This window comes from Mirounga angustirostris, unplaced genomic scaffold (genome assembly GCF_029215605.1).
Source record: "Mirounga angustirostris isolate CCGP_5_RB_7025 unplaced genomic scaffold, mMirAng1.0.hap1 SCAF_5, whole genome shotgun sequence".
NCBI classification, from domain to species: domain Eukaryota; kingdom Metazoa; phylum Chordata; class Mammalia; order Carnivora; family Phocidae; genus Mirounga; species Mirounga angustirostris.
Window position 1 is genome coordinate 45,214,707 of NW_026991713.1, and position 23,801 is coordinate 45,238,507.

Below are 23,801 nucleotides of genomic sequence, written 5' to 3' on the forward strand. Positions count from 1 at the left end.
CAATATTCACAAGAGAATGTCACTTTCTCTGGTTGGTTGACTGTTAAAACATATTGTTCTACAGACAGTTAAAAAAAAAAAAAGCTGAACTCTAAAAACTAATCAGGGTTTCTAATCAAACTCAAACCTATTTTCAAAAGCTCAGCTAAAAACAATATTCATGTAAAATTGAATTCATCCACATGCTGACAAAAACCTACCCTTGATTTAGTCAAATCATCAGAGACCTGAAGATGTCAAATTGGTACCCTGTATTTAGTAACAACTGAACTACCCACTGGCATAAAACTATCAGCATCCTAGAGGCATTACAGGGTCCTTTTTTCTTACCAAAAAGATACAGAGGCACCTGATGGTGCAGTCGGTTGAGTGTCCGACTTTTGGTTTCAGCTCAGGTCATGATCTCAGGGGTCATAGGATGGAGCCCCACATCAGGCTCCACATTCATTGTAGAGTCTGCGTGAGTTTCTCTCTCCCTCTGCCCCTCCCCCCGCAGGCTCTCCCACTATCCTCCTCCCTCAAATAATCTCTAAAAAAAAAAAAAAGATGCAATATACCATATAAGTACATACGTTATATTACATAGTACAAAAACCTACAGGAAACTTTATTCTCTGGTCTACCCTTCAGAAACTAGATTTTTGGGGTTTTACTTTTGGTTTTATTTGAGTGTGGATCCTATCATCCTTATAATGGATCAGGTTCCCCTCTTTACTTTGGCTGCTAAAAAACTTAAGAGCTAAACTGTGCCCCACTAAAGCATACAGTTTATTTAATAAATATACTTCCAGTACCATTTACCTTTTTTACCCTTACTTTCCTTTTACTTTTTTTTCTAATGTATTTTACATAACTATATTGCTTTTATATTTGTGAGCAGCTTAAATCTTTGTGGAAAACGGCAGCAAAAATAAATATTCAACTATTTCCTAACCAATAATAATTTTATAATGTTTAAGAAATCTGAAAGATTTTCCTTAACAATAGTAGCAGCTAACATTTATTGAGCACTTACTTGACACCAGGCACTGTTCTGAATGCTTTGCAAATATTAACTCATTTAATCCTCTTTACAATTCCATGATGGAAATATAATTATTCCTCATTTACAAATGAGAACACTGGGCTCAAGGAAGTTAAGAAATTTGCCCAAAGTATACAGCCATAAAGCAGTGGAACCAGAGGTCTGAACCCAGACAATCAAACTCCATCTCCTTACCCACTGCCCAATTAGGATGATTTTTCATTCATCAAAATTACATGATTTCCGAAACAAGGCATTTTTCAATTCCTAAAGTAAAAATGAGAATCAGAGGTAGAGCTAACTTCAAAAATGGAAGTTTATACCCATACCAAAACCATATTGTAAATCTTTAAAATTCTGCTATACCCAATGACTTGCAGAGAAATTGAGATTACGAATTAACACCTACACAGCATCTACCACGTGCTAGGATTTCTTCTAATATATTTACTTATTGATCCTCTCCACAATCCCATAAAGTAGGTACTATATCATCCCCATATTACAAACGAGGAGACTGAAGCACAGAAAGGGTAAGTAATTTGACTGACGTCACAATAAGTGTGAAGTTAGGCAGAGGGAAAAAAAGAATCTCAAGCAGACTCCATGCTGAGTGCAGAGCAGATGCAGGGCTCCATGTCATGACCCTGAGATCGCCACCGGAGCCAAAATTAAGAATCAGATGCTTAATCAACCAAGCTACTCAGGTGCCCCAGATTTTGTTTGTTTTTTTAAAGCAAGAAACAATCAGATTTGTACATTACAAAACAAACAAACCAACCAACCCTCCAGTGGTGGTGTAGAGAGGGGACTGTGGGCAAAGAAACTGCAACAAGGAGAAAAATCAGCTAAGAACTCAAGACTAGAGGCAGACTAAATGGACTAAAAACAGAGAATGAAGAGTATGCAGAAATTTAAGAACTTCTTTAAGGTAAACTGGTAGGACTTGGTTCTTGATAAATTTTTATTGAAATGGACGTCTCCAAGTTTGTTTTACATGCAACCACTGAATGATACCATTAAACTAGATCTGAACTTACTGAGGAAAGAATAAGTTGGGTTTGCGCGTCATGATAGTATTATTTGGGAGAGGAGCAGGTTTTGGCATAGAAACATAATTTAGGTGGTATGATGGTAATGGGTGTCAAATTACAATGAGTGAGAATAAATGAGATGATGAAGCACAGTTATGAAATAAAAGACTAATTAAGAAATCAGATTATGGGGGCACCTGGGTGGCTCAGTCGGCTGAACGCCCAACACTTGATTCCAGCTCAGGTCCTGATCTTTGAGTCATGGCACTGAGCCCTACGTGGGGACTCCATGCTCAGCAGGGAGTCTGCTTGAGATTCTCTCTCTCCCTCTGCCCCTGCCCCGTTCACGCTATCTCTCTCTAAAATAAATAAATAAATAAAATCTTTATAAAAAAGTCAGATTATGGGGCGCCTGGGTGGCTCAGTTGGTTGAGCGACTGCCTTTGGCTCAGGTCATGGTCCTGGAGTCCTGGGATTGAGTCCTGCATTCGGGACTGCTTCTCCCTCTGACCCTCCCCTCTCTCGCGCTCTCTCTCTCATTCTCTCTCTCTCAAATAAATAAATAAAATCTTTAAAAAAAAGTCAGATATGAAAGAGAGTGACTGGAAGGAAAGGGTGAAAAAAGTCTTATATTTCACAACTGGGCTTCACCATCTCAAGGATTCTCTCATAAACAATCCATGCCTGAAAGAGGGAAGCATAGTTCAAATGGAAAGGATCCCTTCTTGGAAAGACCTAAATTGAATTGGTCCAGACAGAAAATCAAGCAGGATAACTTTCAAGTATGTAATGAATCAAATAGAAAATCAGCATCTGCTATGAAGACTTAAAAACTAACAAGACAATCAAAGAGCATGAATAATCAAAAAAACTATGACCAATCTATCATTTAAAATAGCCAATATGTAGAAGTATGAAATCTTAATGTTTTTATTATTTCATGTAATCCCAACAACTCCAATACAAATAACAACTGGCACCACCACTATTCTGGAGAAAAAATTTACGAAGGACAGAAAAGTCATACTTGCTCAGCTTCCCAAGGTCACACTTCAAAGTAACAGCAAAACCAAGACCATATGTGTTATTCTGCGGCCAAGTCTAGTGGTCCATACACCAAACCACAAACATTGTCAAATAATTCAAAATGGGATAAGGAGAGCAGCACAGAGAAAATGACTCAAATTCGATCACCAGAGGAAGCTACTGGTGACGAGTAAATACGTAGTCATTAGTTTTCCATGAGTCATCCCCAGACCCAACTGTTTACGAAATACTCCCGCAATAGGAAATACTGCCTATGGCATGTCATGACAGTCCTAAATAACAGGCATTAAGATGTGCCCTCGGAACGTATATAGGCAATATACAACGATATCTCCTCCGCACTAATCCTAGTTCCTAACGAACTAGGAGGGAGTTAAGACAGGATCACAGATACTCCCCACGAGAACATCATAGAGACCTCTATGAAATACCGTAACTAACGCCTTCCTAGACAAGCGTGAGATGGTCTAAATCTCCTGCTCCCTGACTGGAAACATGCCCTGCTGCTCATAAGCACCAGCCAACTCGGCAGTCTGGTAAAATGAATCCAATACACTCTTTTCTTCTACGTGCACAGCTGCACAACACCTGTTTTCAGCTCCTCCCGATGGGGGCAAAGATGCCTTCACCAGAGTGAAGCAGAGAAAGACGGGAAAGTTAGATTAACGCCTCAAAGGAAAAGAAAAAAAGACGCTGGAGTCAGAAGAGTACATCTAAAGAACTAGAGTAAGGAAAAAGTGAACCACAAAAGAAAGGAACTAGGAAACTACCTGTCTCTTAGAAAAGGCAATACAAATTAAAGCCCCCTGCTGCGGGGCAGTGCAGAGCAGAACTGCGCCCGAGGCCTAGCTGGCCTTGGAGCAGGAGCCGGTCTCTAATTCCCGGACTGAGCCGGCTATCTCGAGAAAACAGCTGACACGACCAAGTCCTCTTCTCTTACATCCGCCACAAGCTGTTCCTGATACAGAATGGCCTTCACGTCCCTCCCCAACCGGCCTCCAAGCAACAAAAGCACACCATCCCAGAGAAAAGTAGGGACGTTCGCCGGGGCCGTTACTTACCTTCCCGCTCACAACACTCTCCGCCGCCATGTTTCCTTCGCGTGCCTGTGATGACGTAGCAGCGCCTCACGTGTCTCTGGGATTCACAACAACATCCGCCAAAACTAGGCTGATATCCGGGCGGGAAAGGGGCGGGGAGTGGAGGGAACAGCACGGAGCGAAGGGGCGGGTGAGAAGAACAGCCTGGCGCATGCGTACTGAGTGGATCACAAGCCGCTGGGGTGGGGTCTCTGGTGCATACCGCGCATGCGCCAATTTTTTTCCAAGGAGGGACGCTTAATTAAAGTGTTTTTGCCTTTGAGTTTTCCTGGGGACGAGACTTTGAGCCACTCACAGGCCATTTCTGTTTGGTATGATGGGAAGAACATATATTAGGAGCCAATAAACGTGGCCCTGGCTTTGTGGCCATAGAGGTTAGTCACACCTTCAGCCTCTGTTTCTCATCTGAAAATCGGGATAGTAAGACTGTGGCGAAGATTAAAGGAATCCCAGCCCTTTATCCGAGCACCCACACAGAGACTTTCCCCTTCTGTTTGTGAAGTTTCTGAATTTGAGTCTGATTACGGCAACTCACACATGACCTTGAGTAAGGTATTTTGATAGGAACTGCGATAATACCACGCCCTCGTTGCTCCGGAGTCCCAAGCACATAGCTCATAGCTCCTACACAGTTACTTAATAGCTGTGTGACTTGAAACAAGTTTCTAAATTCATCCACGCTTCAGGATGTAAAATGATTACCCATGGAGTGGTTGTAGGGATCTCATGGGTCAGTGCATGTGTGTCAAGATGATTTGTTGAGATATTAAGATACTGTTTTGTTCTCAGGGCTGCAAAAGAATGCGGGGGGTGGGGGGTAGAGAGGAGTAGAATGCCAGAGGGTGACTGGATAGCACCCCAAAGATCTGGGACTTTCCTTGCCCCAGGGCAGAATAAATGGCCCCTTTGTGTCAAAACATCTGTACCCACTGAGGTGATTCTCTCTCCGAACAATGGAGAGAGGTTGAAGACTTTACAGGTTGGTTAAGTGGCAACCAAAGGGAGTAACAGAAAAGGAGGGTTGAAAGTTCTGTGAATATCAGGAACCTAATGGGAAAGGGAAGTGGCAAGACCTTGTAGTATCCATTAGGGAGGCTGCACACTAGGCATCAGAGATTCTAATCACGGCCAAGACCCCATGTCCAAGCTTGGCATTGAATCAGCAAAGCAGGTCACCATCAAAGGATAAATGAGCTGGGGAAGTGAGCGTATTAGTAACCAGCACTGAGTGAAGACGAGGCCTTTCCCAAAAGAACTGGATTGAGTAAGACCCCTAGAACCTTCATACAATCCTAGGTATGGTGTGTAGATCCTTAATAGTGACCCACATTAAACTTTCCACCAGCTCAGGGCGCCTGGGTGGCTCAGTTGGTTAAGCTACTGCTTTCGGCTCAGGTCATGATCCTGGAGTCCCGGGATCGAGTCCCGCATCGGGCTCCCTGCTCAGCGGGGAGTCTGCTTCTCCCTCTGACGCTCGCTCTCTCAAATAAATAAATAAATAAATCTTAAAACAAAAACAAAACAAAAAAAAAAACAACTTTCCACCAGCTCAAAGTAATTGGGTATGGTTAGAGGAATTTTTTAACAGACATTTCTTACACCCTGTGTTTTGGAGAAAAGTTGAAGCCTAGTACGCTGCCTGGAATAGAACACTCAATAAATGGCAGCTATTATTTATATAATAAGTTTGGGAATTAAAGCTTTCTCACTGTAAACTTGGCATCCTAGTTTCATCTGCTACTTCCATGTTTTAAAGCCTCATCCTTCAGATGCCCCTTAAATGCTGGCACTGACTACCCATGGGCTATCCTTGGGTTTCTTTACTTTTTTCCAAGCACATTCCTAGACCATTATCTTTATATATTCTGACATCACCACCTCCTATGTGCCAATGACTGAAATATCTCCAGCCCAAGTCTCTCCTAAAATTTAGGGCCTACGCCTGTTGCCTGCTGGACCTTTTTACTTGAATGACCCATCACACCTCAAAAAATCCTAAATCTTTGCTCCTTAAAATGTAGTCTGCAGACCAGCAGCGTCTGGAAGCTTGTTAGAAATGCAGAATCTCACATTGGGGAGGGTATGTGTTGTAATGAGCACTGAGTATTATATACGACTAATGAATCACAGACCTGTACCCCTAAAACAAATAATACATTATATGTTAATTAATTTAAAAAGAGGGGAAAAAAAGAAATGCAGAATCTCAGGTCCCACCCCAGAACTACTGAATCAAAAGTTGCATTTTAACAAGATCTCCAGGTGATTTTTGTGCATGTTAAACTGAGAAGCACAGTCTTAAATTTTGCTTTTGTTCTCTGAAATTTACTACCATTTGCTTAATTAGAGATGCAGACAGAGCACAATTTCTCCAGGAAAGTGTTGCTATCATGTTACCCAGTTCTGGGAAACTCGTGGCATGAGTTTTCTGGAGAACTCATGGCAGACATCCCCACTGTGTCTCTCCTTCCTATCCCCACTACCACTCCTACAGTTGAGGTCTCTGGTGACCCCTGGTTTGCATCTTAATTCATTCCCTTGCTTTCTGCTTCATCTTCCCCCTAATAATTCATAACCCCACCAGATTTGTCTTCCCAAAGCATAAATGTGATCATGTGAACTCCCTGCTTAAAATCCTTTAATGGCTTTCCATCTCTTCAAGGAAAAAGTCCAAATTCTCCAGCATAACATACAAGGCCCTTCATAAACTGTTCTTGCCTATTATTTTAGCTTTATCTCCCAACCTTACCCACTCAGACCCAAGTTGCCAACCATAGCCAAATATCTGCTGTTCCCTGAATATACCATGCTGTGTCCCAAGATCCCTTGAACTGCAGCAGATTGGCTTGGCTTGGATCCCTAAACCAATCACTGTGTCCCAAAATATATAGATGTTCTAACTGGCCAGATTTGACTCATATGCCTACAGCCCCAGTCAAGTACAGAGAATGACCGGAAGGGTAATTCCCAGAGAAAAAATCAGGAACCATTCTAGAAAAAAGGGGAGTGGTTGCTGGGCAGGCCAAAGCAGACATTAATTACAGAGGATCCATCTGTGCACTCCCATGGTATCACACTGTAAAATACCTGGTTAACTGACCTGCCTTCCTTTCCCTGCTAGGCTGTGAACTAATGGAAGGTAGGAACTACACTTTTCATTGCTATGATCATCACTCTTGGCACAAATGCCTGACCCATAGCAGATACTAAATAAAGGTTTGTTTAACAAATTAAATCAGTTCTTTACAAATGGCAGTTAGGCTTTACATTCAAGAGGAAAGAGACCATTTTCCTTTTTCAGTGATATCCTCTATATGCAAAGGGAAGAAACAAGGTCAGGATTTCAGTGTAGTTTGTTTCATGTTTTAGTTTTTTACTATATTAGAAGAAAAAAATCATAGTACACTTACATGAAACAAATGGACAGGTTTTTAAAAGCAGCATGCATATAAATTTAATGTAAATAAAGTAATGGGGCTCCCTATAACTTAAAATAATTACTGTTTTCATGGGAGTGAGTAATTTTATAGTTCCTGAGTTCACTCCCGTGAACTATATAGTCATTCGCTAATTATAACTTATCACTCAAAAAGTTATCTGATGTAAAAGAATCTTAGTAAGTATCCTAAAGCAACTTTAGACCTGGGCAGAACTTTAGCATTCGTCTCCCCATGTTTTTCATTTGAAGAAATTGAGTCTCTTAAGAGATTAATGATTTGCCAAAGTCACAAGCTGCTTTATAGCTGAATTAGACTTCATTACTGATAAATGTCTTAGTCAGCTGTGCCACACTATCAGCTGAAAGTGATTACTCCCCTCTGTGAACTACAACATTTAATTACCCATTCAGTTTGATCCCCCCTCACCTCAGTTTCTGACCAAACTATTTGTCTTTCAGAGCTTATCCCATGTCACACATCATCTGTTAAGACTTCTCAACTTTGCCACTACTCATTGACCTCTACGTTTCCTGAACTCTTAGAACAGTCAGACTAAACGGGGGCCTGGGTGGCTCAGTTGGTTAAGCGACTACCTCTGGCTCAGGTCCTGGGATCGAGCCCCGCATCGGGCTCCCCCTGCTCTGCGGGGAGCCTGCTTCTCCCTCTGCCTCTGCCTGCCACTCCCCCTGCTTGTGCTCTCTCTGTCAAATAAGTAAATAAAATCTTTAAAAATAAAAAATACCACTGAATTGTACACTTAAACAGTGGCTGAAATGGTAAATTTTATGTATATTTTATCGCAATTTTTAAATAATTGGAAAAAATAGAGGAAAATATTCAGAATGGAGGGTTAAGCAGAATTCTTAGACTTGACATCAAAATCATGATCCATAAAGGAAAAGTGGATAGACTAGACTTTATCAAAGTTAAAAACTTTTGCTCTCCAGGTTGAAAAGGATGAAAAAAACAAGCTATAGACTAGGGTAAAACATTTGCAAACCACAAACCCAACAAAGGACTAGTACCTAACCTTTATAAGGAACTCCCAAAACTCAACATTTAAAAAACAATCCATTAGAAAATGGGTAAAAGAAATTGCATTAATTTTCCATTGCTGCTCTAAAAAATTACTACAAATTTAGTTTCTGGAAAAAACACATCAGATGTCAACCACAGGTCTCATTGGCTTAAGATCAGGGTGTCAACAGGACTATTCCTTTCTAGAGGTTTTAGAGGAGATTCTATTTCTATGGTGTAAACCCTGAGAGTTGGGTTGTTTTTCCTTTTCTCTTTCTTCTTTTTGTAATGCAGGTGCTGACTTAAGCCTTGACTGCGGAGGCATCCACTGCAGAGAAACATCCTCTTCAGTGATGGCTATTTCAAAGAAACACATTGCCAGCCACAGGACTAGATAAAGACCCAGGTTACCTCCCCGCACTGAGTTTCCTTTGTTTTAGAGCTCTTGGTTGATTTTAATAACTGACCATTTGGGCCACTTGTTTTTTTCCTCTTCCTGCACTTTAAATTCCTACTGTTATGTTTTATTTATTTATTTTTAAAGATTTTATGTATTTGACAGAGACACAGCGAGAGAGGGAACACAAGCAGGGGGAGTGGGAGAGGGAGAAGCAGGCTTCCCGCTGAGCAGGGAGCGCGATGCGGGGCTCGATCCCAGGACCCTGGGATCATGACCTGAGCTGAAAGGCAGACGCTTAACGACTGAGCCACCCAGGTGCCCCATACTGTTGTTTTAAATTTACTACTAAGGAGTGTGCCTGGAAAACCCCAGACTCTCACCCTTGATACCAGGGTATCAAAGACCAAACTTCTTGCCATATTTCTGCTCTTTCATTTGGAGAATGTTGTCTTTTGTCTTAAAGTTTTTCACTCAGTCTCAGGGTGGCTACAGCAGCCCCGTTAATCACATCCTTCCACAAAAACATGCAAAGGCCAGAAGAGATAAATTTCCTTTCATGGGTTCCTTTTGTAAGACTAATGAAAAGTCCTCAGGATTCTTTTTCTCAAATCTTACTGGCCAGAATTGCATCTCATTCTCAGTCCTAAATTAGTATGGCTCTGGGAATGTAGTAGGGCCCTGAAGTATATTTACTCAATACTAGAGAGCAGTTAGCAAAGAAGAAGGGAAAGATGCTTATTGGGTAGACAGCCTCTATGTATGCAACACCAGTGTAGAGTTGGAATTGAAAAGTTTGTTTCATCCTTAATGCAATTGAAAAGTAATACCTTTAGTTATCCTTTAAGGCTACTATCATCTTGCCCATGAATGACTATACCAGCTTCCTTGTACTTCCTGCCTAAAGTATTGTTCTCTTCTAATCATTTCTTCACAGTGAAGCACAGTGATATCTTTTTCTTTTCCAAATAACAGTGTAATTAGCCTGTTAAAATCATTCACTAATTTTTCATCCACATCGATGAGGTGAAAGCCAGGCCCCTTCCTTAACTACTCAGCCTATTTTCTACCATTTCCTGCAGAACTTGATACTCTAATGACCCCAAACTATGGTTCTATGAACTCCTTGCTATTTCTTCCTTTGCTTATGAAGCCCTTGTAGCCTGGCATGCCCTTGCTTTCCATTTCCAAACCTACCCATTTCAACCAGGAGATGTCTCCTCATCCTTTTAAGAATCAGCCAGGACATCAAATCTCTGGAAGGCTTCTCCACAATTCTTCTTCATAGTAGTGATAGTCAGGAGTCTCTATGAATAGAATTATAGGAGTGAGCTTGAAAAGCAAAGAGCTACTGAAACACAAACAAAAACTCCAAATCTGAGGCATGGCTATATGGAGAGAGTTTTTGAATAATCATCAATTGTTTGTATCTCAGTGACAGCCTATTTATACCATATTTCTTCTCTGGTGCTATGATGCTTTGGAAATAAAAGATCTACTAGGCAAATAATAACAAATAGCTTCCCAAACTGCTGATCATTCATAAAATGTTACATTATCTCTGAATCATAACAGAGCTATTTTTTTTAAAGATTTTATTTATTCATTTGAGGCACAGAGATACAGAGAGAGAGAGAGCATGAGGAGGGAGAGAGGCAGAGGGAGAGGGAGAAGCAGGCTCCCCGCTGAGCAGGGAGCCCGATGCGGGGCTCGATCCCAGGACGCTGGGATCATGACCTGAGCTGAAGGCAGACGCTTAACCATCTGAGCCATCCAGGCGCCCCAACAGAGCTAACTGTTGAGAAATGCAGTTATTGTTGAAGCCTGAGGAAGTATTCTTGTTTTCTTCTGTCAAGGTACATATACCCAATATCAAGTATTTCCTTCTCAGTTTCATTGCTTACCCAGTCACATTTTTCTCTACTTTAGTATGTCATGAAACTTTATGTTAAATGCTTTTTTTTTTTTTTTTTACTATTTATAAAATGAAGAAAGAAAACAGGAAATTTATAAGCTACTTGGGAAGAAAAGGGATTATCAATGTAACAGTCATTTAAAATTATATTAGCATGAATCTACAACATTTCTCTTTCATACTCTGATGAAGCTAATGGAAAACAAAACTAGCAAATTCAAATATTTGCATAAACTGAACACTTGAAAATAACAGTTGTTGCCATCTAACTACTCCATCCAAAATTTGAGAGGTATGTTTCTGTATAAAAGCTATTTAAGCATCATATGTGAACATTTCCTACATAACAGCATATGCATGCATAGTAAGCGGACCTTCCCTTACTTCATACCCCCAACCTTGAGTCAGTATTAAACATTAAGACATATGGTATACATGGGACCTAATTCAGTCAGCCAATAGATTCAAGAATTGTACCTTCTAACCCTGTCATTAAAATTTAAGAATGTTTTGGAGTGAATTTTTTTAATTTTTAATTTGACAGAGAGAGAGACGGCGAGAGAGGGAACACAAGCAGGGGGGAGTGGGAGAGGGAGAAGCAGGCTTCCCGCTGAGCAGGGAGCCCAATACGGGGCTCGATCCCAGGACCCCGGGGTCATGACTTGAGCCGAAGGCAGAAGTTTAACGACTGAGCCACCCAGGCGTCCCTGGAGTGAATGTTTTAAGTGAACTATTTGATTTCCTTATTTGTAAGGGCATAAAGAATACAAGAGAAAAAACAAAAAGCCCTAAGGATCTACAGTATAGATTCTACACTAAATGCCAACATCCTAGGACTGTATGAAGAATTCCATTCTCTACATTGGGCAATTTGTATTGTCTGAAATTTTATATTGCTTTTCTTCCCTCTTGCTAGAAAGGTTTTTACTGAAATTGGATTCCCTTTTGGCAGTGGAGGGTGGTAAAGAATATGGTATCTGGAGACAGTCTTGGGTGAATCCTTACCCACAATACGACAGGGCAAGTGGTTTAATCTGAAATTTGTTTCCTCAACCAGTCAGTGGTTTAATCTTTAAATGTTACGGCATACAAGTTCCTGAACTTGTGTTCCTATGGGTCAGAAGCTTGGCAACTTAACGGGAGAGCCACCAGACACCACACAAACCGGCAGGAAGTCCAAACTAGAAATTCAAGCCACACACTTTACTCCATTTATTCTATACAAATGAAGATAAATATTTTACTTGAAGGGTGGGATATCAGTAAGAACTTCTAAGTTGACTTTTTTCTCTTCCTTTAAAATGTAGATATTCAGAATGCTTGGGTGGCTCATTTGGTTAAACATCTGCCTTCGGCTCAGGTCATGATCCCAGGGTCCTGGGATCGAGCCCCGCATCGGGCTCCCTGTTCCTTGGGAGCCTGCTTCTCCCTCTCCCACTCCCCCCACCCCCTGCTTGTGTTCCCTCTCTCGCTGTGTCTCTCTCTGTCAAATAAATAAAATCTTTAAAAAAAATTAAAAATTAAATAAAAAGAAGGAATTAATCCTTCTGAACTCCCCAGAACATCACAAACCTGTTACTAAAGCAAAGCTATCAACTAGAAGTTATTTCAGTAAGAGCGGATGAATGGATAAAGAAGATGTGGTATATATATACAGTGGAATATTATGCAGCCATCAAAAAACAAAATCTTGCCATTTGCAACAATGTGGATGGAACTAGAAGGTATTATGCTAAGTGAAATAAGTCAATCAGAGAAAGACAAGTATCATATGATCTCACTGATATGAGGAATTTGAGAAACAAGAGACAAGCATAGGGGAAGGGAGGGAAAAATGAAACAAGATGAAACCAGAGAGGAGGACAAACCATAAGAGACTCTTCATATCAGGAAACAAACTGAGGGTTGCTGGAGTGGAGGGGGGTGGGAGGGATGGGGTGGCTGGGTGATGGACACTGGGGAGGGTATGTGCTATGGTGAGTGCTGTAAATTGTGTAAGACTGATGAATCACAGACCTGTACCCCTGAAACAAACAATACATTATATGTTAATAAAAAATAAATAAATAAATAACAACAAAAAAGATGTTATTTCAGTAAGAGAGAACACTACCTGGCTGAATCTTAGCAACGTATCGGAAAGGGGAAGTCAGGGGCGCCTGGGTGGCTCAGTTGGTTAAGCGACTGCCTTCGGCTCAGGTCATGATCCCGGAGTCCCGGGATTGAGTCCCACATCGGGCTCCCTGCTCAGCAGGGAGTCTGCTTCTCCCTCTGACCCTCCTCCCTCTCATGTTCTCTGTCTCATTCTCTCTCTCACAAATAAATAAAATCTTAAAAAAAAAAAAATTAAAAAAAAAAAAAGAAAGGGGAAGTCAGAAATGGAATACTGATTGAGTTTTGGATTCTGAGTTCAAGTGGTTTAAGATGGGCCTTTCAAGGCAAGGAGATGACTGGGATCAGGCAAATATGTGTTATAATTATTTAAAATTTGGTGACAAAGAGGATCTTGAAGTGACTTTTGTTGTCACTTGTTGCAAGTGTAAATCGTGGATACCTGCAAGCTAATTGTGGAAGTGAATAGTCTACTGTCTCAGATAAATTGATCTGTGGGAATTTTCTAAAGAACTGAAATTAATTACTGTTTATAGTAACATCCATTCCAGGCAAAATTTCCTTGAACAACCATCTAAGTCAAGTTGACCTAGGTGGTCTACAGTCTTACCTAAGTCATATTGTCACACATATTCTCAATTTTTAGTGCATTTCAACTTTATGGGCATAAAATTATTGATAATATTTTTCTTGTTATCTTTTACATTTCTAATGTAACTATAGTTATGTTTTCTTTCTCATTCATGATATTGCTTAGGTGTGCTTTCCTCTTTCCTTGAAATTTTTTCCAAATGTTTTCTATTTTAAGATTTTCATAGAACCAATTTCTGAACTTATTTTTTTCTCTTTATTGTATCTTAGCTTTCTCTTTCATTGAATTCTGCTCTTATTATTTCCTTCCTTCTGCCTTCTGTTTTCTTTGGGTTTTATTCTGTTGTTCCTTTTCTAATTTAAGTGAAATCTTTATCTTGTTTTTCAGCCTTCCTTCTCTAATACAAACTTTAAATCTATAAAATGCCAAAAGGACCACTTCTCCGCATCCCACAGGTTTTGGTATGTAGCATTTTCACTTATCATTCAATTCTAAGTATTTTTAGTTTTCAATATGATTTCTTCTTTGACCCATAAGCTATGTTACATGTGTTTTTAAATGTTTTATATTCTTGGGGGTTTTATTTATTTTTATTTTTACTTCCTTCTTGCATTAGTGACATATAATTGACATATAACATTGTGTAAGTTTAAGATGTACAACATACTGATTTGATACAATATATATTGCAAAATGATTCCACAGTAGCATTAGATAACACTTCCATCACCTCACAGAATTACCATTTCTATTTGTAGTGAGAACATTCAAGATCTACCCTCTTAGCAACCTTTTTAAGTATATAACATTGTATTATTAACTATAACTACCATGTTATACATTAGATTCACAGAACTTATTCATTATAAGTCATAATTGGAAGTTTGTACCCTTTAACCAACATCTCCCCATTTCCCCCAACATCCAGTCCCTGGTAACCACCGTCCATCTACAGATTAATGGATAAATAAAATGTAGCATATATATATATTTATATATGTAACACTCACACAATATAAAATTGTTCAGCCATGATAAAGAAGGAAATCTATTAATTAAAAATGGTCTAAGAACTTGACCACAACTCTATGGCCAATTAATCTTAGACAAGGCAGGAAAGGATATCCAATGGGAAAAAGACAGTCTCTTCAACATATGATGTTGGGAAAACGGGACAGCAAAAGAATGAAACTGGACCACTTTCTTACACATATACAAAAATCAATTCAAAATGGATTAAAGATCTAAATATGAAACCTAAAACCATAAAAATCTTAGAAGAGAACATAGGCAGTAACCTCTTTGATACCAGCCATAGCAGCTTTTTTCTAGATATGTTTCTTGAGGCAAGGAAAACAAAAGCAAAATTAAACTATTGAGACTACATCAAAATAAAAAGCTTCTGCACAGCAAAGGAAACAATCAACAAAACTAAAAGGCAACCTATGGAATGGGAGAAGATATTTTCAAATGACATATGTGATAAAGGGTTAGTATTCAAAATATATAAAGAACTTACGCAACACCAAAAAAAATAATAAATCAATTAAAAAATGGACAGAAGACATGAACAGACATTTCTCCAAAGAAGACATAGAGATGGCCAACAGACACATAAAAAATGCTCATCATCACTTAGACCATCAGGGAAATGCAAATCAAAATTACAATGAGATATCACCTCACACCTATTAGAATGGCTAAAATCAACAACACAAGAAACAAGTGTTTGGGTAGATGTGGAGAAAAAGGAATCCTTTTAGTCAACCATAAAAAAGAATGAAATCTTGCCATTTGCAACAACATGGATGGAGCTAGAGAGGATAATGCTCAGTGAAATAAGTCAGTCAGAGAAAGACAAATACCATATGATTTCACTCATATATGTAATTTAAGAAACAAATCAAGAGTAGAAGGAAAAGAGAGAAAGTGAGAAATCAAGAAATAGACCCTATCATAGAGAACAAAATGATGGTTACCAGAGGGGAAGTGGGTGGGGGAATGGGTTAAATAAGTGATAGGGACTAAGAAGTGCACTTGTCATGATGAGTGATGTATAGAATTGTTGAATCACTATATTGTACAACTGAAACTAATATAAGACTATATGTTAATTAATTGGAATAAAAGTAAAAACTTAAAAAGCCAAAAAAAAAAAAATGGGATAAGAACTTGAATAGACATTTTTCCAAAGAAAACATACAAAAGGCCAACAGGCATATGAAAAAATGCTCATTGTTACTAATCATTAGGGAAATGCAAATCAAAACTACAATGAGTTATCACCTCATACCTGTCCAGATGGCTATCATCAAAAAGACAAAACACAACAAAGGTTGGCGAGGTTGTGGAGAAACTGGAACTCTTGCACAGTGTTGGTGGGAATGCAAAACAATGCATGGGAAACTATATGGAGATCCCTCAAAATATTAAAAATAGAACTATCATATGATCTAACAATCCTACTCTGGGAATTTATCCAAAGAAATTCAATCAGAAACTTATGTAGGTATTAGCACTCTTATGTTCATTGCAGCATTAGTCACAATAACCAAGATGTGGAAACAAGCTAAATGTACATTGATAGATAAATGGATAAAGAATGTGTGGCATATACATATAAGAATACTATTCAGCCTTAAAAAAGAAGGAAATCTGAAATATGTGACAACATGGGTGAACCTTTAAGAATAGAGAAATAAGTGAAGTGAAGCTAAGTGAAATAAGCTAGTCACAGAAAAATTCTACATGATTCTACTTATATGAGGTATCTAAAATAGTCAAACTCATAGAATCAAAGAGTGAAACAGTGGTTATCAGGGAATGGGAGAAGGGTAAATGGGGAGTTGCTAATCAACGTACATATTCAGCTAAACAAGATGAATAAGATCTAGAGATCTGGTTGTACAATATTGTATTTCTAGTCAACAATAATGTGTACTTAAAAATTTGTCAAGGAGCACCTGGGTGGGACAGTCAGTAAGCGTCTGACTCTTGGTTTCGGCTCAGGTAGTGATCTCAGGTTTGTGAGATCAAGCCCCAAGTCAGGCTCTGCGCTCAGTGCAGTGTGTGCTTAAGATTCTCTCTCCCTCTACTGGGTGTTGTATGCAACTCATGAATCACTAAATTCTACCCCTGAAACTGATAATACACTACATGTTAAGTAAATTGAATTTATTTTATTTTTTTTATTATGTTCTTAATCACCATACGTTACATCATTAGTTTTTGATGTAGCATTCCATGATTCATTCTTTGCATATAACACCCAGTGCTCCATGCAGTACATGCCCTCTTTAATACCCATCACCAGGTTAACCCATCCCCCCACCCCTCTCCCCTCTAGAACCCTCACTGTTTCTCAGAGTCCATAGTCTCTCATGGTTCGTCTCCCCCTCCGATTTCCCCCCCTTCATTCTTCCCTTCCTGCTATCTTCTTCTTCTTTTTTTTTTTTTTAACATATAATGTATTATTTGTTTCAGAGGTACAGGTCTCTGATTCAGCAGTCTTACACAATTCACAGCGCTCACCATAGCACATACCCTCCCCAATGTCTATCACCCAACCACTCCATCCCTCCCACCCCCCACCACTCCAGCTGGAGTAAATTGAATTTAAATAAAATAAAAAAATTTTTTTAAAGAGAGAGGGGAAAAAAAGATTCTCTCTCCCTCTCAAATAAATAAACCTTTTTTAAAAAATTGCCAAGAGTAGATCTCATGTTGTGTTCTTACCAGAATTTTAAAAAGATTTTATGTATGTATGTATGTTAAAGAGAGTGTGACTGGGGGAAGAGGCAGAGGGAGAGAGAATCTCAAGCAGACTCCCCGCTAGTCCAACAAGGGGCTTGATCGCATGACCCTGAGGTTATGACCTTTGCTAAAATCAAGAGTTGGATGCTTAATCAACTGAACCACCCAGGCACCCCTTACCACAAATTTTTTTAAGTGAAATAGAAGATAGGCATACTCTGCAACCCAGAGATCACACTACTAAATATATTCCCTAGTGAATCTTCCCCATGTTATGAAGAGTCATATATAAGAATGTTCACTGCAGCATTATTTGTAAATAGTAAAAACAATGTGAATGATCACCAAGGAAAGAATGTTGTATATGCTGTGGAATACTATACGCCAATTCAAATCAATAAACTAGAGTAATTTGTATTAGTATGGGAAGATTTCAAAAATTTTTAAAATATTTTTGTAATGTTTAGATTAAAAGTGTTTTTCAAAAAATCTATGGCTCACTTATTTTTATGCACTGCTAGAAAATTGAAGTCTTTTGTGTCTTTTTCATCCTTAAATGAATTCTCTTTACTGTCTTACCATCTCCTTCTCTTTTCATTTGTTAAGAAATAATTTTCTAGGGCGCCTGGGTGGCTCAGTTGGTTAAGCGACTGCCTTCGGCTCAGGTCATGATCCCAGGGTCCTGGGATCAAGTCCCACATCGGGCTCCCTGCTCTGCGGGGAGCCTGCTTCTCCCTCTCCCACTCCCCTTGCTTGTGTTCCCTCTCTCGCTGTCTCTCTCTGTCAAATAAATAAATAAAACCTTTAAAAAAAAAATAAAAAATAAAAAAAAGAAATAATTTTCTTGCTGTTATAATAGGAAGAACAATACTTGTTTCCTGGCTTGTTACAGGATTGTATTTCCATTTGCAAATTCGTCATGGTATATTAAAACACAAATGAGGTAGCTCTAATCAATGGCAGTGGAACTCTAAAATACAATTACAGTGCTTCACAATTTGACTGGAAATGACAGATTGTAATTTGGATTACAGCGTATTACAATTAATGCTAAATTGCCAATAGTGAATACATTTAACCCTCCTTCACACTTGTAATCAGTCAAGCATGAGATGAAGCATATCAGAGAACACAAATCATTACAGAATAAAAAGTACTGGCACTTGCGGAAGAAATAATGCAATATCCATTTCTGTTAAAGTCAACTTTTTTTAATGCTTTTGTTTTGGAATTTAAAAGGCAATTCTCGTGGTAAACCATCTCATCCAATTCACTCAAAAGAACCTGTTAATTTGAAAGGGAAAAAAGTCCAATATATTTCATGAAAATATTCTTTACAAAGAACTGGATTATAACATGTCCTTCTTTACATGGAGAGTTCTATTATTGAAATGTATTTTCATAACAAAAACAAGGCACCTGTGACCAGTATTACATAACCTTTGATTAATAATACTTATCTGCTAATAAATCAAATGTGGTTGTTAGAATGCCTCAGGTAGTGTCAGTAGGATATGTTTATCCTGAGTCTATACTGAATCACAGAATATTGGAAATTTCCCTTGGGAATAATAATACTACACTATTAAACTCATATACCCTCTTTCTAAGATGCTAAATTTCACTTTATGAATTTGAAATTGCATTCCAAGAATGAATTTTTCTCTGTATTGGATTTTACCTGTTATAAAGGTTATCATTCTACATGCAATTATCCAGAATTGTTCAATATGCAAGCTCAAAACAAGGATTAAGTTAGCCTCTTCATGGTGACAAATGAACAACAGAGTACCATTTAATAAGAAGAATTAATCTATGGTAGTACCACAATCTCCTAATAGAATTCATGTTCCTCTCTCTAATTCACTTTCAGAAAGTAATTTAAGGGTTGAAAGAACTGGTTGATAATTAACCTTTTAGAAAGCTTCAAGGAAGAAGGATGGCTTTTTTGATTTTTTAGTTCTTATTAGTGTCCCATAAAATAACCATTAAGTACTCACTTGGTTTTGCTCTTATGTCCCTTCGAGTGTCTGGATCCAATTACTAGTCATGCCTATAAAATACCAGTAACAGGGACTGTCAATGGCCCAGTATTACTAAAGAGGACTTTAAGCAACCATTGGGGACATTTTGCCTCTCTCAACAGACTAACCTTCATCTTCCCTTGTAGCCTTGCCCCATTTCTCAAGGGTGACCTATTCCATTGGTTCTCAAACCTGGCTGTTAATTAGAATCACCTGAAGAATTTTAAAACTGTCTATGCTCAATCCTTAGCCCTAATTAACATTTCTGTGAATGGGGCCCAGGTATCAGTATGGAAATTCCCCAAGTGATCGGAATGTGCACTCAGTGTTCTATGTCCTCTGTTCTTTATACTTTCTTCCTCTTTTTTTTTTCTGTTTTTTTTTTTTTTTTTTTAGAGAGAGAGAGAGCGGGGGTAGGGGCAGAGGGAGAGGGAGAGAGAGAATCTTAAACAGGCTCCATGCTCAGTATGGAGCCTGATGTGGGGCTCCATCTTACGACCCTGAGATCATGACCCAAGTGGAAATCAAGAGTTGGAAGCCCAACTGACTGAGCCACCCCAGGGCCCCTCCTTCCTCTGTCTTTTGTTTAAACTTATCATTTTCAAACTTATTTTAGCAGAACTATTTTTTTATTAAGCTTTTTATTTTAATTCCAGTATAGTTAATATACAATGTTATATTAGTTTCAGGTATACAATATAGTGATTTCAACAGTTCCATATAATACTCGGTGCTCATCATAGTAAGTGCACTCTTAATCCCTTCACCTATTTCACCCATTCCTCCCACCCACCTCTCCTCTGGTAACCATCTGTTTGTTCTCTATAGTGTCTGGCTTTTGGTTTGTGTCCTCCAGATTGTGAGCCTTCTCAGTTTCTATAATCACATGAGCCAATTCCTCTTAATAAATCTCCTGATAGATAGATATTGGTCCTGTTTTTCTGGAGACCACTGACTAATACAGTTTCCTTAGGCAACTTAAATCTCCATTGTTTGCAAAATCTTCATACTAACTCATTGGAGCTCTAGGACTGCAGAATAGAATTTAAAATCTGCTTTCTCAGGCCTTGGAGTATCTCCAGAAGCATTTACTGAAAATACAGGAACCATAGTGACTCCCCATGAACCCATTATATTCACATTCCCGTTTGGGCCAGGCTCTGAGCTAACAGGGCTAGTAAAGAGATAGGAGGAATGGTTCCAATCTTCAAAGTAGCTCCTGGTCTAAAGTAGAAGACAGAAAAATAAATAATCACAATTCAGTGTTCATTCATTCAATGCATATTTAGTGAGTGCCTATGATGTTCCAGCATTATTTTAGGTGATCAGGATGTAGCAATAAACAAAGGAGACAAATTCCTGTTCTCCCTGATTTTACATTCTAACCAGGGAAAATAGATATAAACAAAATAAATAAGTAAAAATTATACTATGTTAGAGGGGATATGAAGTGTTGAAAAAATTATAATTTTAAGGTAGTCAGGAGGCTTTGGGATACAATGGAAAAACATAGGAGAGGCATTTTGAAAATAGTTGAACTTGGTAAAAACAATTTTGTGACATGATGGGGTCAAGTAGAAGATTGCAATAGTTTGAGGAATGAAGGGAAAATAGAAGAACATGGAGGTTCCAGTGTGGACTTTTAATAAATTTGATTATAAAATAAGAAAGAAAAAGAGATGCTCACAATTAAGGGTAGATTTTAAGTGGGAGGTTCTTGATCATGTTTATAATTCTAGAAGAAGGGCCAGTAGAGAGAATGTTATTCAATATGCTGGTGGGGAAAATGAGATCATCTATTAAAAGATCACCAGGTGGAAGGAGGTGGGATAGAGTTGGTGGGAAATATTAGCCTTGGGTGAAATGACACAAGCAAAATCTGCTAATAGTAATAACTGCTAATATTTATTAAGAATTTACCATCGTGGGGGTGTTCTAAGCACTTTATATGTAATAACTCATTTAATATTCTCAGCAACCTTATGAGGTACATACTATTATTATCTCTATTCTACAAATGAAGAAGCTCGGCAAGGAAAGTTAAGTAAATTGCCCAAGTCTCACCGGGAAATGCAACATAAAATTTCTAACCCAGGCATCTGGCTTCAGTCTTCAATCTCAAACCTTATCCTATACTGATAAGTGTAAAAAGAAAGGAGGAGGGAGGGTCAAGCAGTTTGAGTGATGACTTGAATTGTTACAGAGGTGGAGATGTCTAAGGATGGACACAGGGTTAGGGGTGTTTAGAGAATGTCAGACTAAATACCTAGCCAGAATTTTGAAACAAAGGGGACCATGGAGATTGCGCACTCTGTTGAGGCCCAGAGGTGCCCACTAGACTAAGCTCTATCAGAACAGGGATCATGTCCATGCGATACCTAGTACTGGACCTGGTGAATAGCAGGCACTTATTAAAATTTCTGTTAGCTTAAATAAGATAATTGAAGTTAAATATGTGCCTTAGTTAGGTTGATACTGGGTTGAATGTTAGAAAATTACCATTTATATTAGTCTTAATTCTTCTGCAAAGCACTTACCTTTTCCTTATTTCTTCTACCAGGCCCAGTGCCCCCCACCCCACCCCCAGTCAAGTCAATTTGTTTGCTAAAATTTGCTACTTCCCATTTTCTTGTCATTGCATATATCTTCCTCTTACAATGTCTACTTCGCCCTCTATTCATGTCTCTATTTCAAAGTCCACTATAAATATTATCTACTCTCAAGTATTCTTAAATGATTAAATCTACCTTTGTTAATTTTTAACTTTGTGATCCCTTGTGTCATTCTTAAGATGTTTCTTTGCGGGCGCCTGGGTGGCTCAGTTGGTTAAGCGACTGCCTTCGGCTCAGGTCATGGTCCCAGGGTTCTGGGATTGAGTCCCGCATCGGGCTCCCTGCTCGGCAGGGAGTCTGCTTCTCCCTCTCCCCCTGCTTGTGTTCCTGCTCTTGCTGTCTCTGTCTCTGTCAAATAAATAAAAAAAATCTTTAAAAAGAAAAAAAAAGATGTTTCTTTGCAAAAATGCTCAGTTTTTTAGCAAATTCTCTGTTTATACACTTAATTTTTCTTTCTTAAGCTTTATTTATTTTCTGGAATAGGCAATATATTTGCATGGCTCCTACTTAAATAAAATACACAAAAAGGTATCCAGTAAGAAGTATGCTTCTCAGGGGTGCCTGGGTGGCTCAGTCAGTTAAGCACCTGCCTTCGACTCAGGTCATGATCCCAGGGTCCTGGGATTGAGCCCCCCATTGGGTTCCCTGCTTGGCGGGAAGCCTGCTTCTCCCTCCCCCACTCCCCGGCTTGTGTTCCTGCTCTCGCTATCTCTCTCTGTCAAATAAATAAAACCTTTAAAAAAAATATGTAATCTACAAAGAAGTTATTAGAACTAATAAGTGAGTTCAGCAAAGTTATAGGATGCAAGATCGAGACAGAAATAATTTGTTTCTATATGCTAGCAATAAATAATTAGAAATTGAAATTTAAAATACCATTTACAATAACATCAAAAAACATGAAAACTTAGAAAAACATCTGGCAAAAGACCTGTACACTAAATACTATAAAACATTGCTGAAAGAAATAAAGAAGACCTAAGTAAATGGACAGCTATACTATCTTTATTGGTTGAAAGGTTTAATAGTTTGGTCAACTCTTCCCAAATTGATCTATAGATTCAATGCAATTGCAATCAGCATTCTAGCAAGGTTTTTAAAAATTATTTTTATAGATATTAACAAGCTGATTCTAAAATTCATATACAAATGAGTCTAAAATAGCCAAAAACAATTTTGGAAAAAAACAGAGGTAAAGTACCAATACAACATCAAGACCAACTATGAAGCTGCACTAATCGGTACAGTGTGGTATTGGCATCAGGGTAGACAAATCAATGGAATAGAATGATGTTCAGAAATAGAATCACTCATCTGAGGCGCCTGGGTGGCTCAGTCAGTTAAGCGTCTGTCTTCAGCTCAGGTCATGATCCCAGGGTCCTGGGATTGAGCCACATGTTAGGCTCCCTGCTCAGCGGAGAGCCTGCTTCTCCCTCTCCCTCTGCTCTCCTGCTCCTGCTCTCTTGCTATCTCAAATAAATAAATAAATCTTAAAAAAAAAAAGAAATAGAACCACTTATCTGCGGACAACTGACCTTCAACAAAGATGCAAACACAAAGCAATAAAGGAAGTCTTTTCAACAAATGGTGCTGCAGCAAAAAAAAATAAAATAAAAAATAACTTCAGTATTTACCTTGTATCATATTTAAAAAAATAACTCCAAATGAGTCATGGACCTAAAACTATAAAACTTTAAGTAGAATGTATAGGAGAAAATTGTTGTGACCATGAGC

At 38.7% G+C, this 23,801-nt stretch overlaps 1 protein-coding gene and 1 long non-coding RNA gene across 13 annotated transcripts in view; one reads left to right on the plus strand and one right to left on the minus strand.

Moving 5' to 3' along the window:
• TBC1D15 (TBC1 domain family member 15) overlaps positions 1–10,276 on the minus strand; it is a 91,759-nt gene extending 81,483 nt beyond the window's left edge. For 4 of the 11 annotated variants that reach the window (XM_064590875.1, XM_064590881.1, XM_064590877.1 and 1 more), the window contains exon 1: positions 4,167–4,308. In XM_064590875.1, the coding sequence (XP_064446945.1) occupies positions 4,167–4,196 (30 nt within the window). In that variant the 5' untranslated portion in view covers positions 4,197–4,308. Of the gene's footprint in view, positions 1–3,085; positions 3,106–4,166; positions 4,373–10,256 lie in introns of those variants that run through there. The other 7 variants (XM_064590872.1, XM_064590871.1, XM_064590878.1 and 4 more) reach the window with 5 other exon arrangements.
• The window catches only part of LOC123843495 (uncharacterized), a 104,548-nt gene continuing 85,141 nt past the window's right edge, over positions 4,395–23,801 (plus strand). The window contains exons 1-3 of one of the 2 annotated variants that reach the window (XR_010411435.1): positions 4,402–4,579; positions 8,957–9,068; positions 14,066–14,139. This is a non-coding gene — a long non-coding RNA (uncharacterized LOC123843495). Of the gene's footprint in view, positions 4,580–8,956; positions 9,069–14,065; positions 14,140–23,801 lie in introns of both variants that reach the window. The other variant, XR_010411436.1, reaches the window with a different exon arrangement.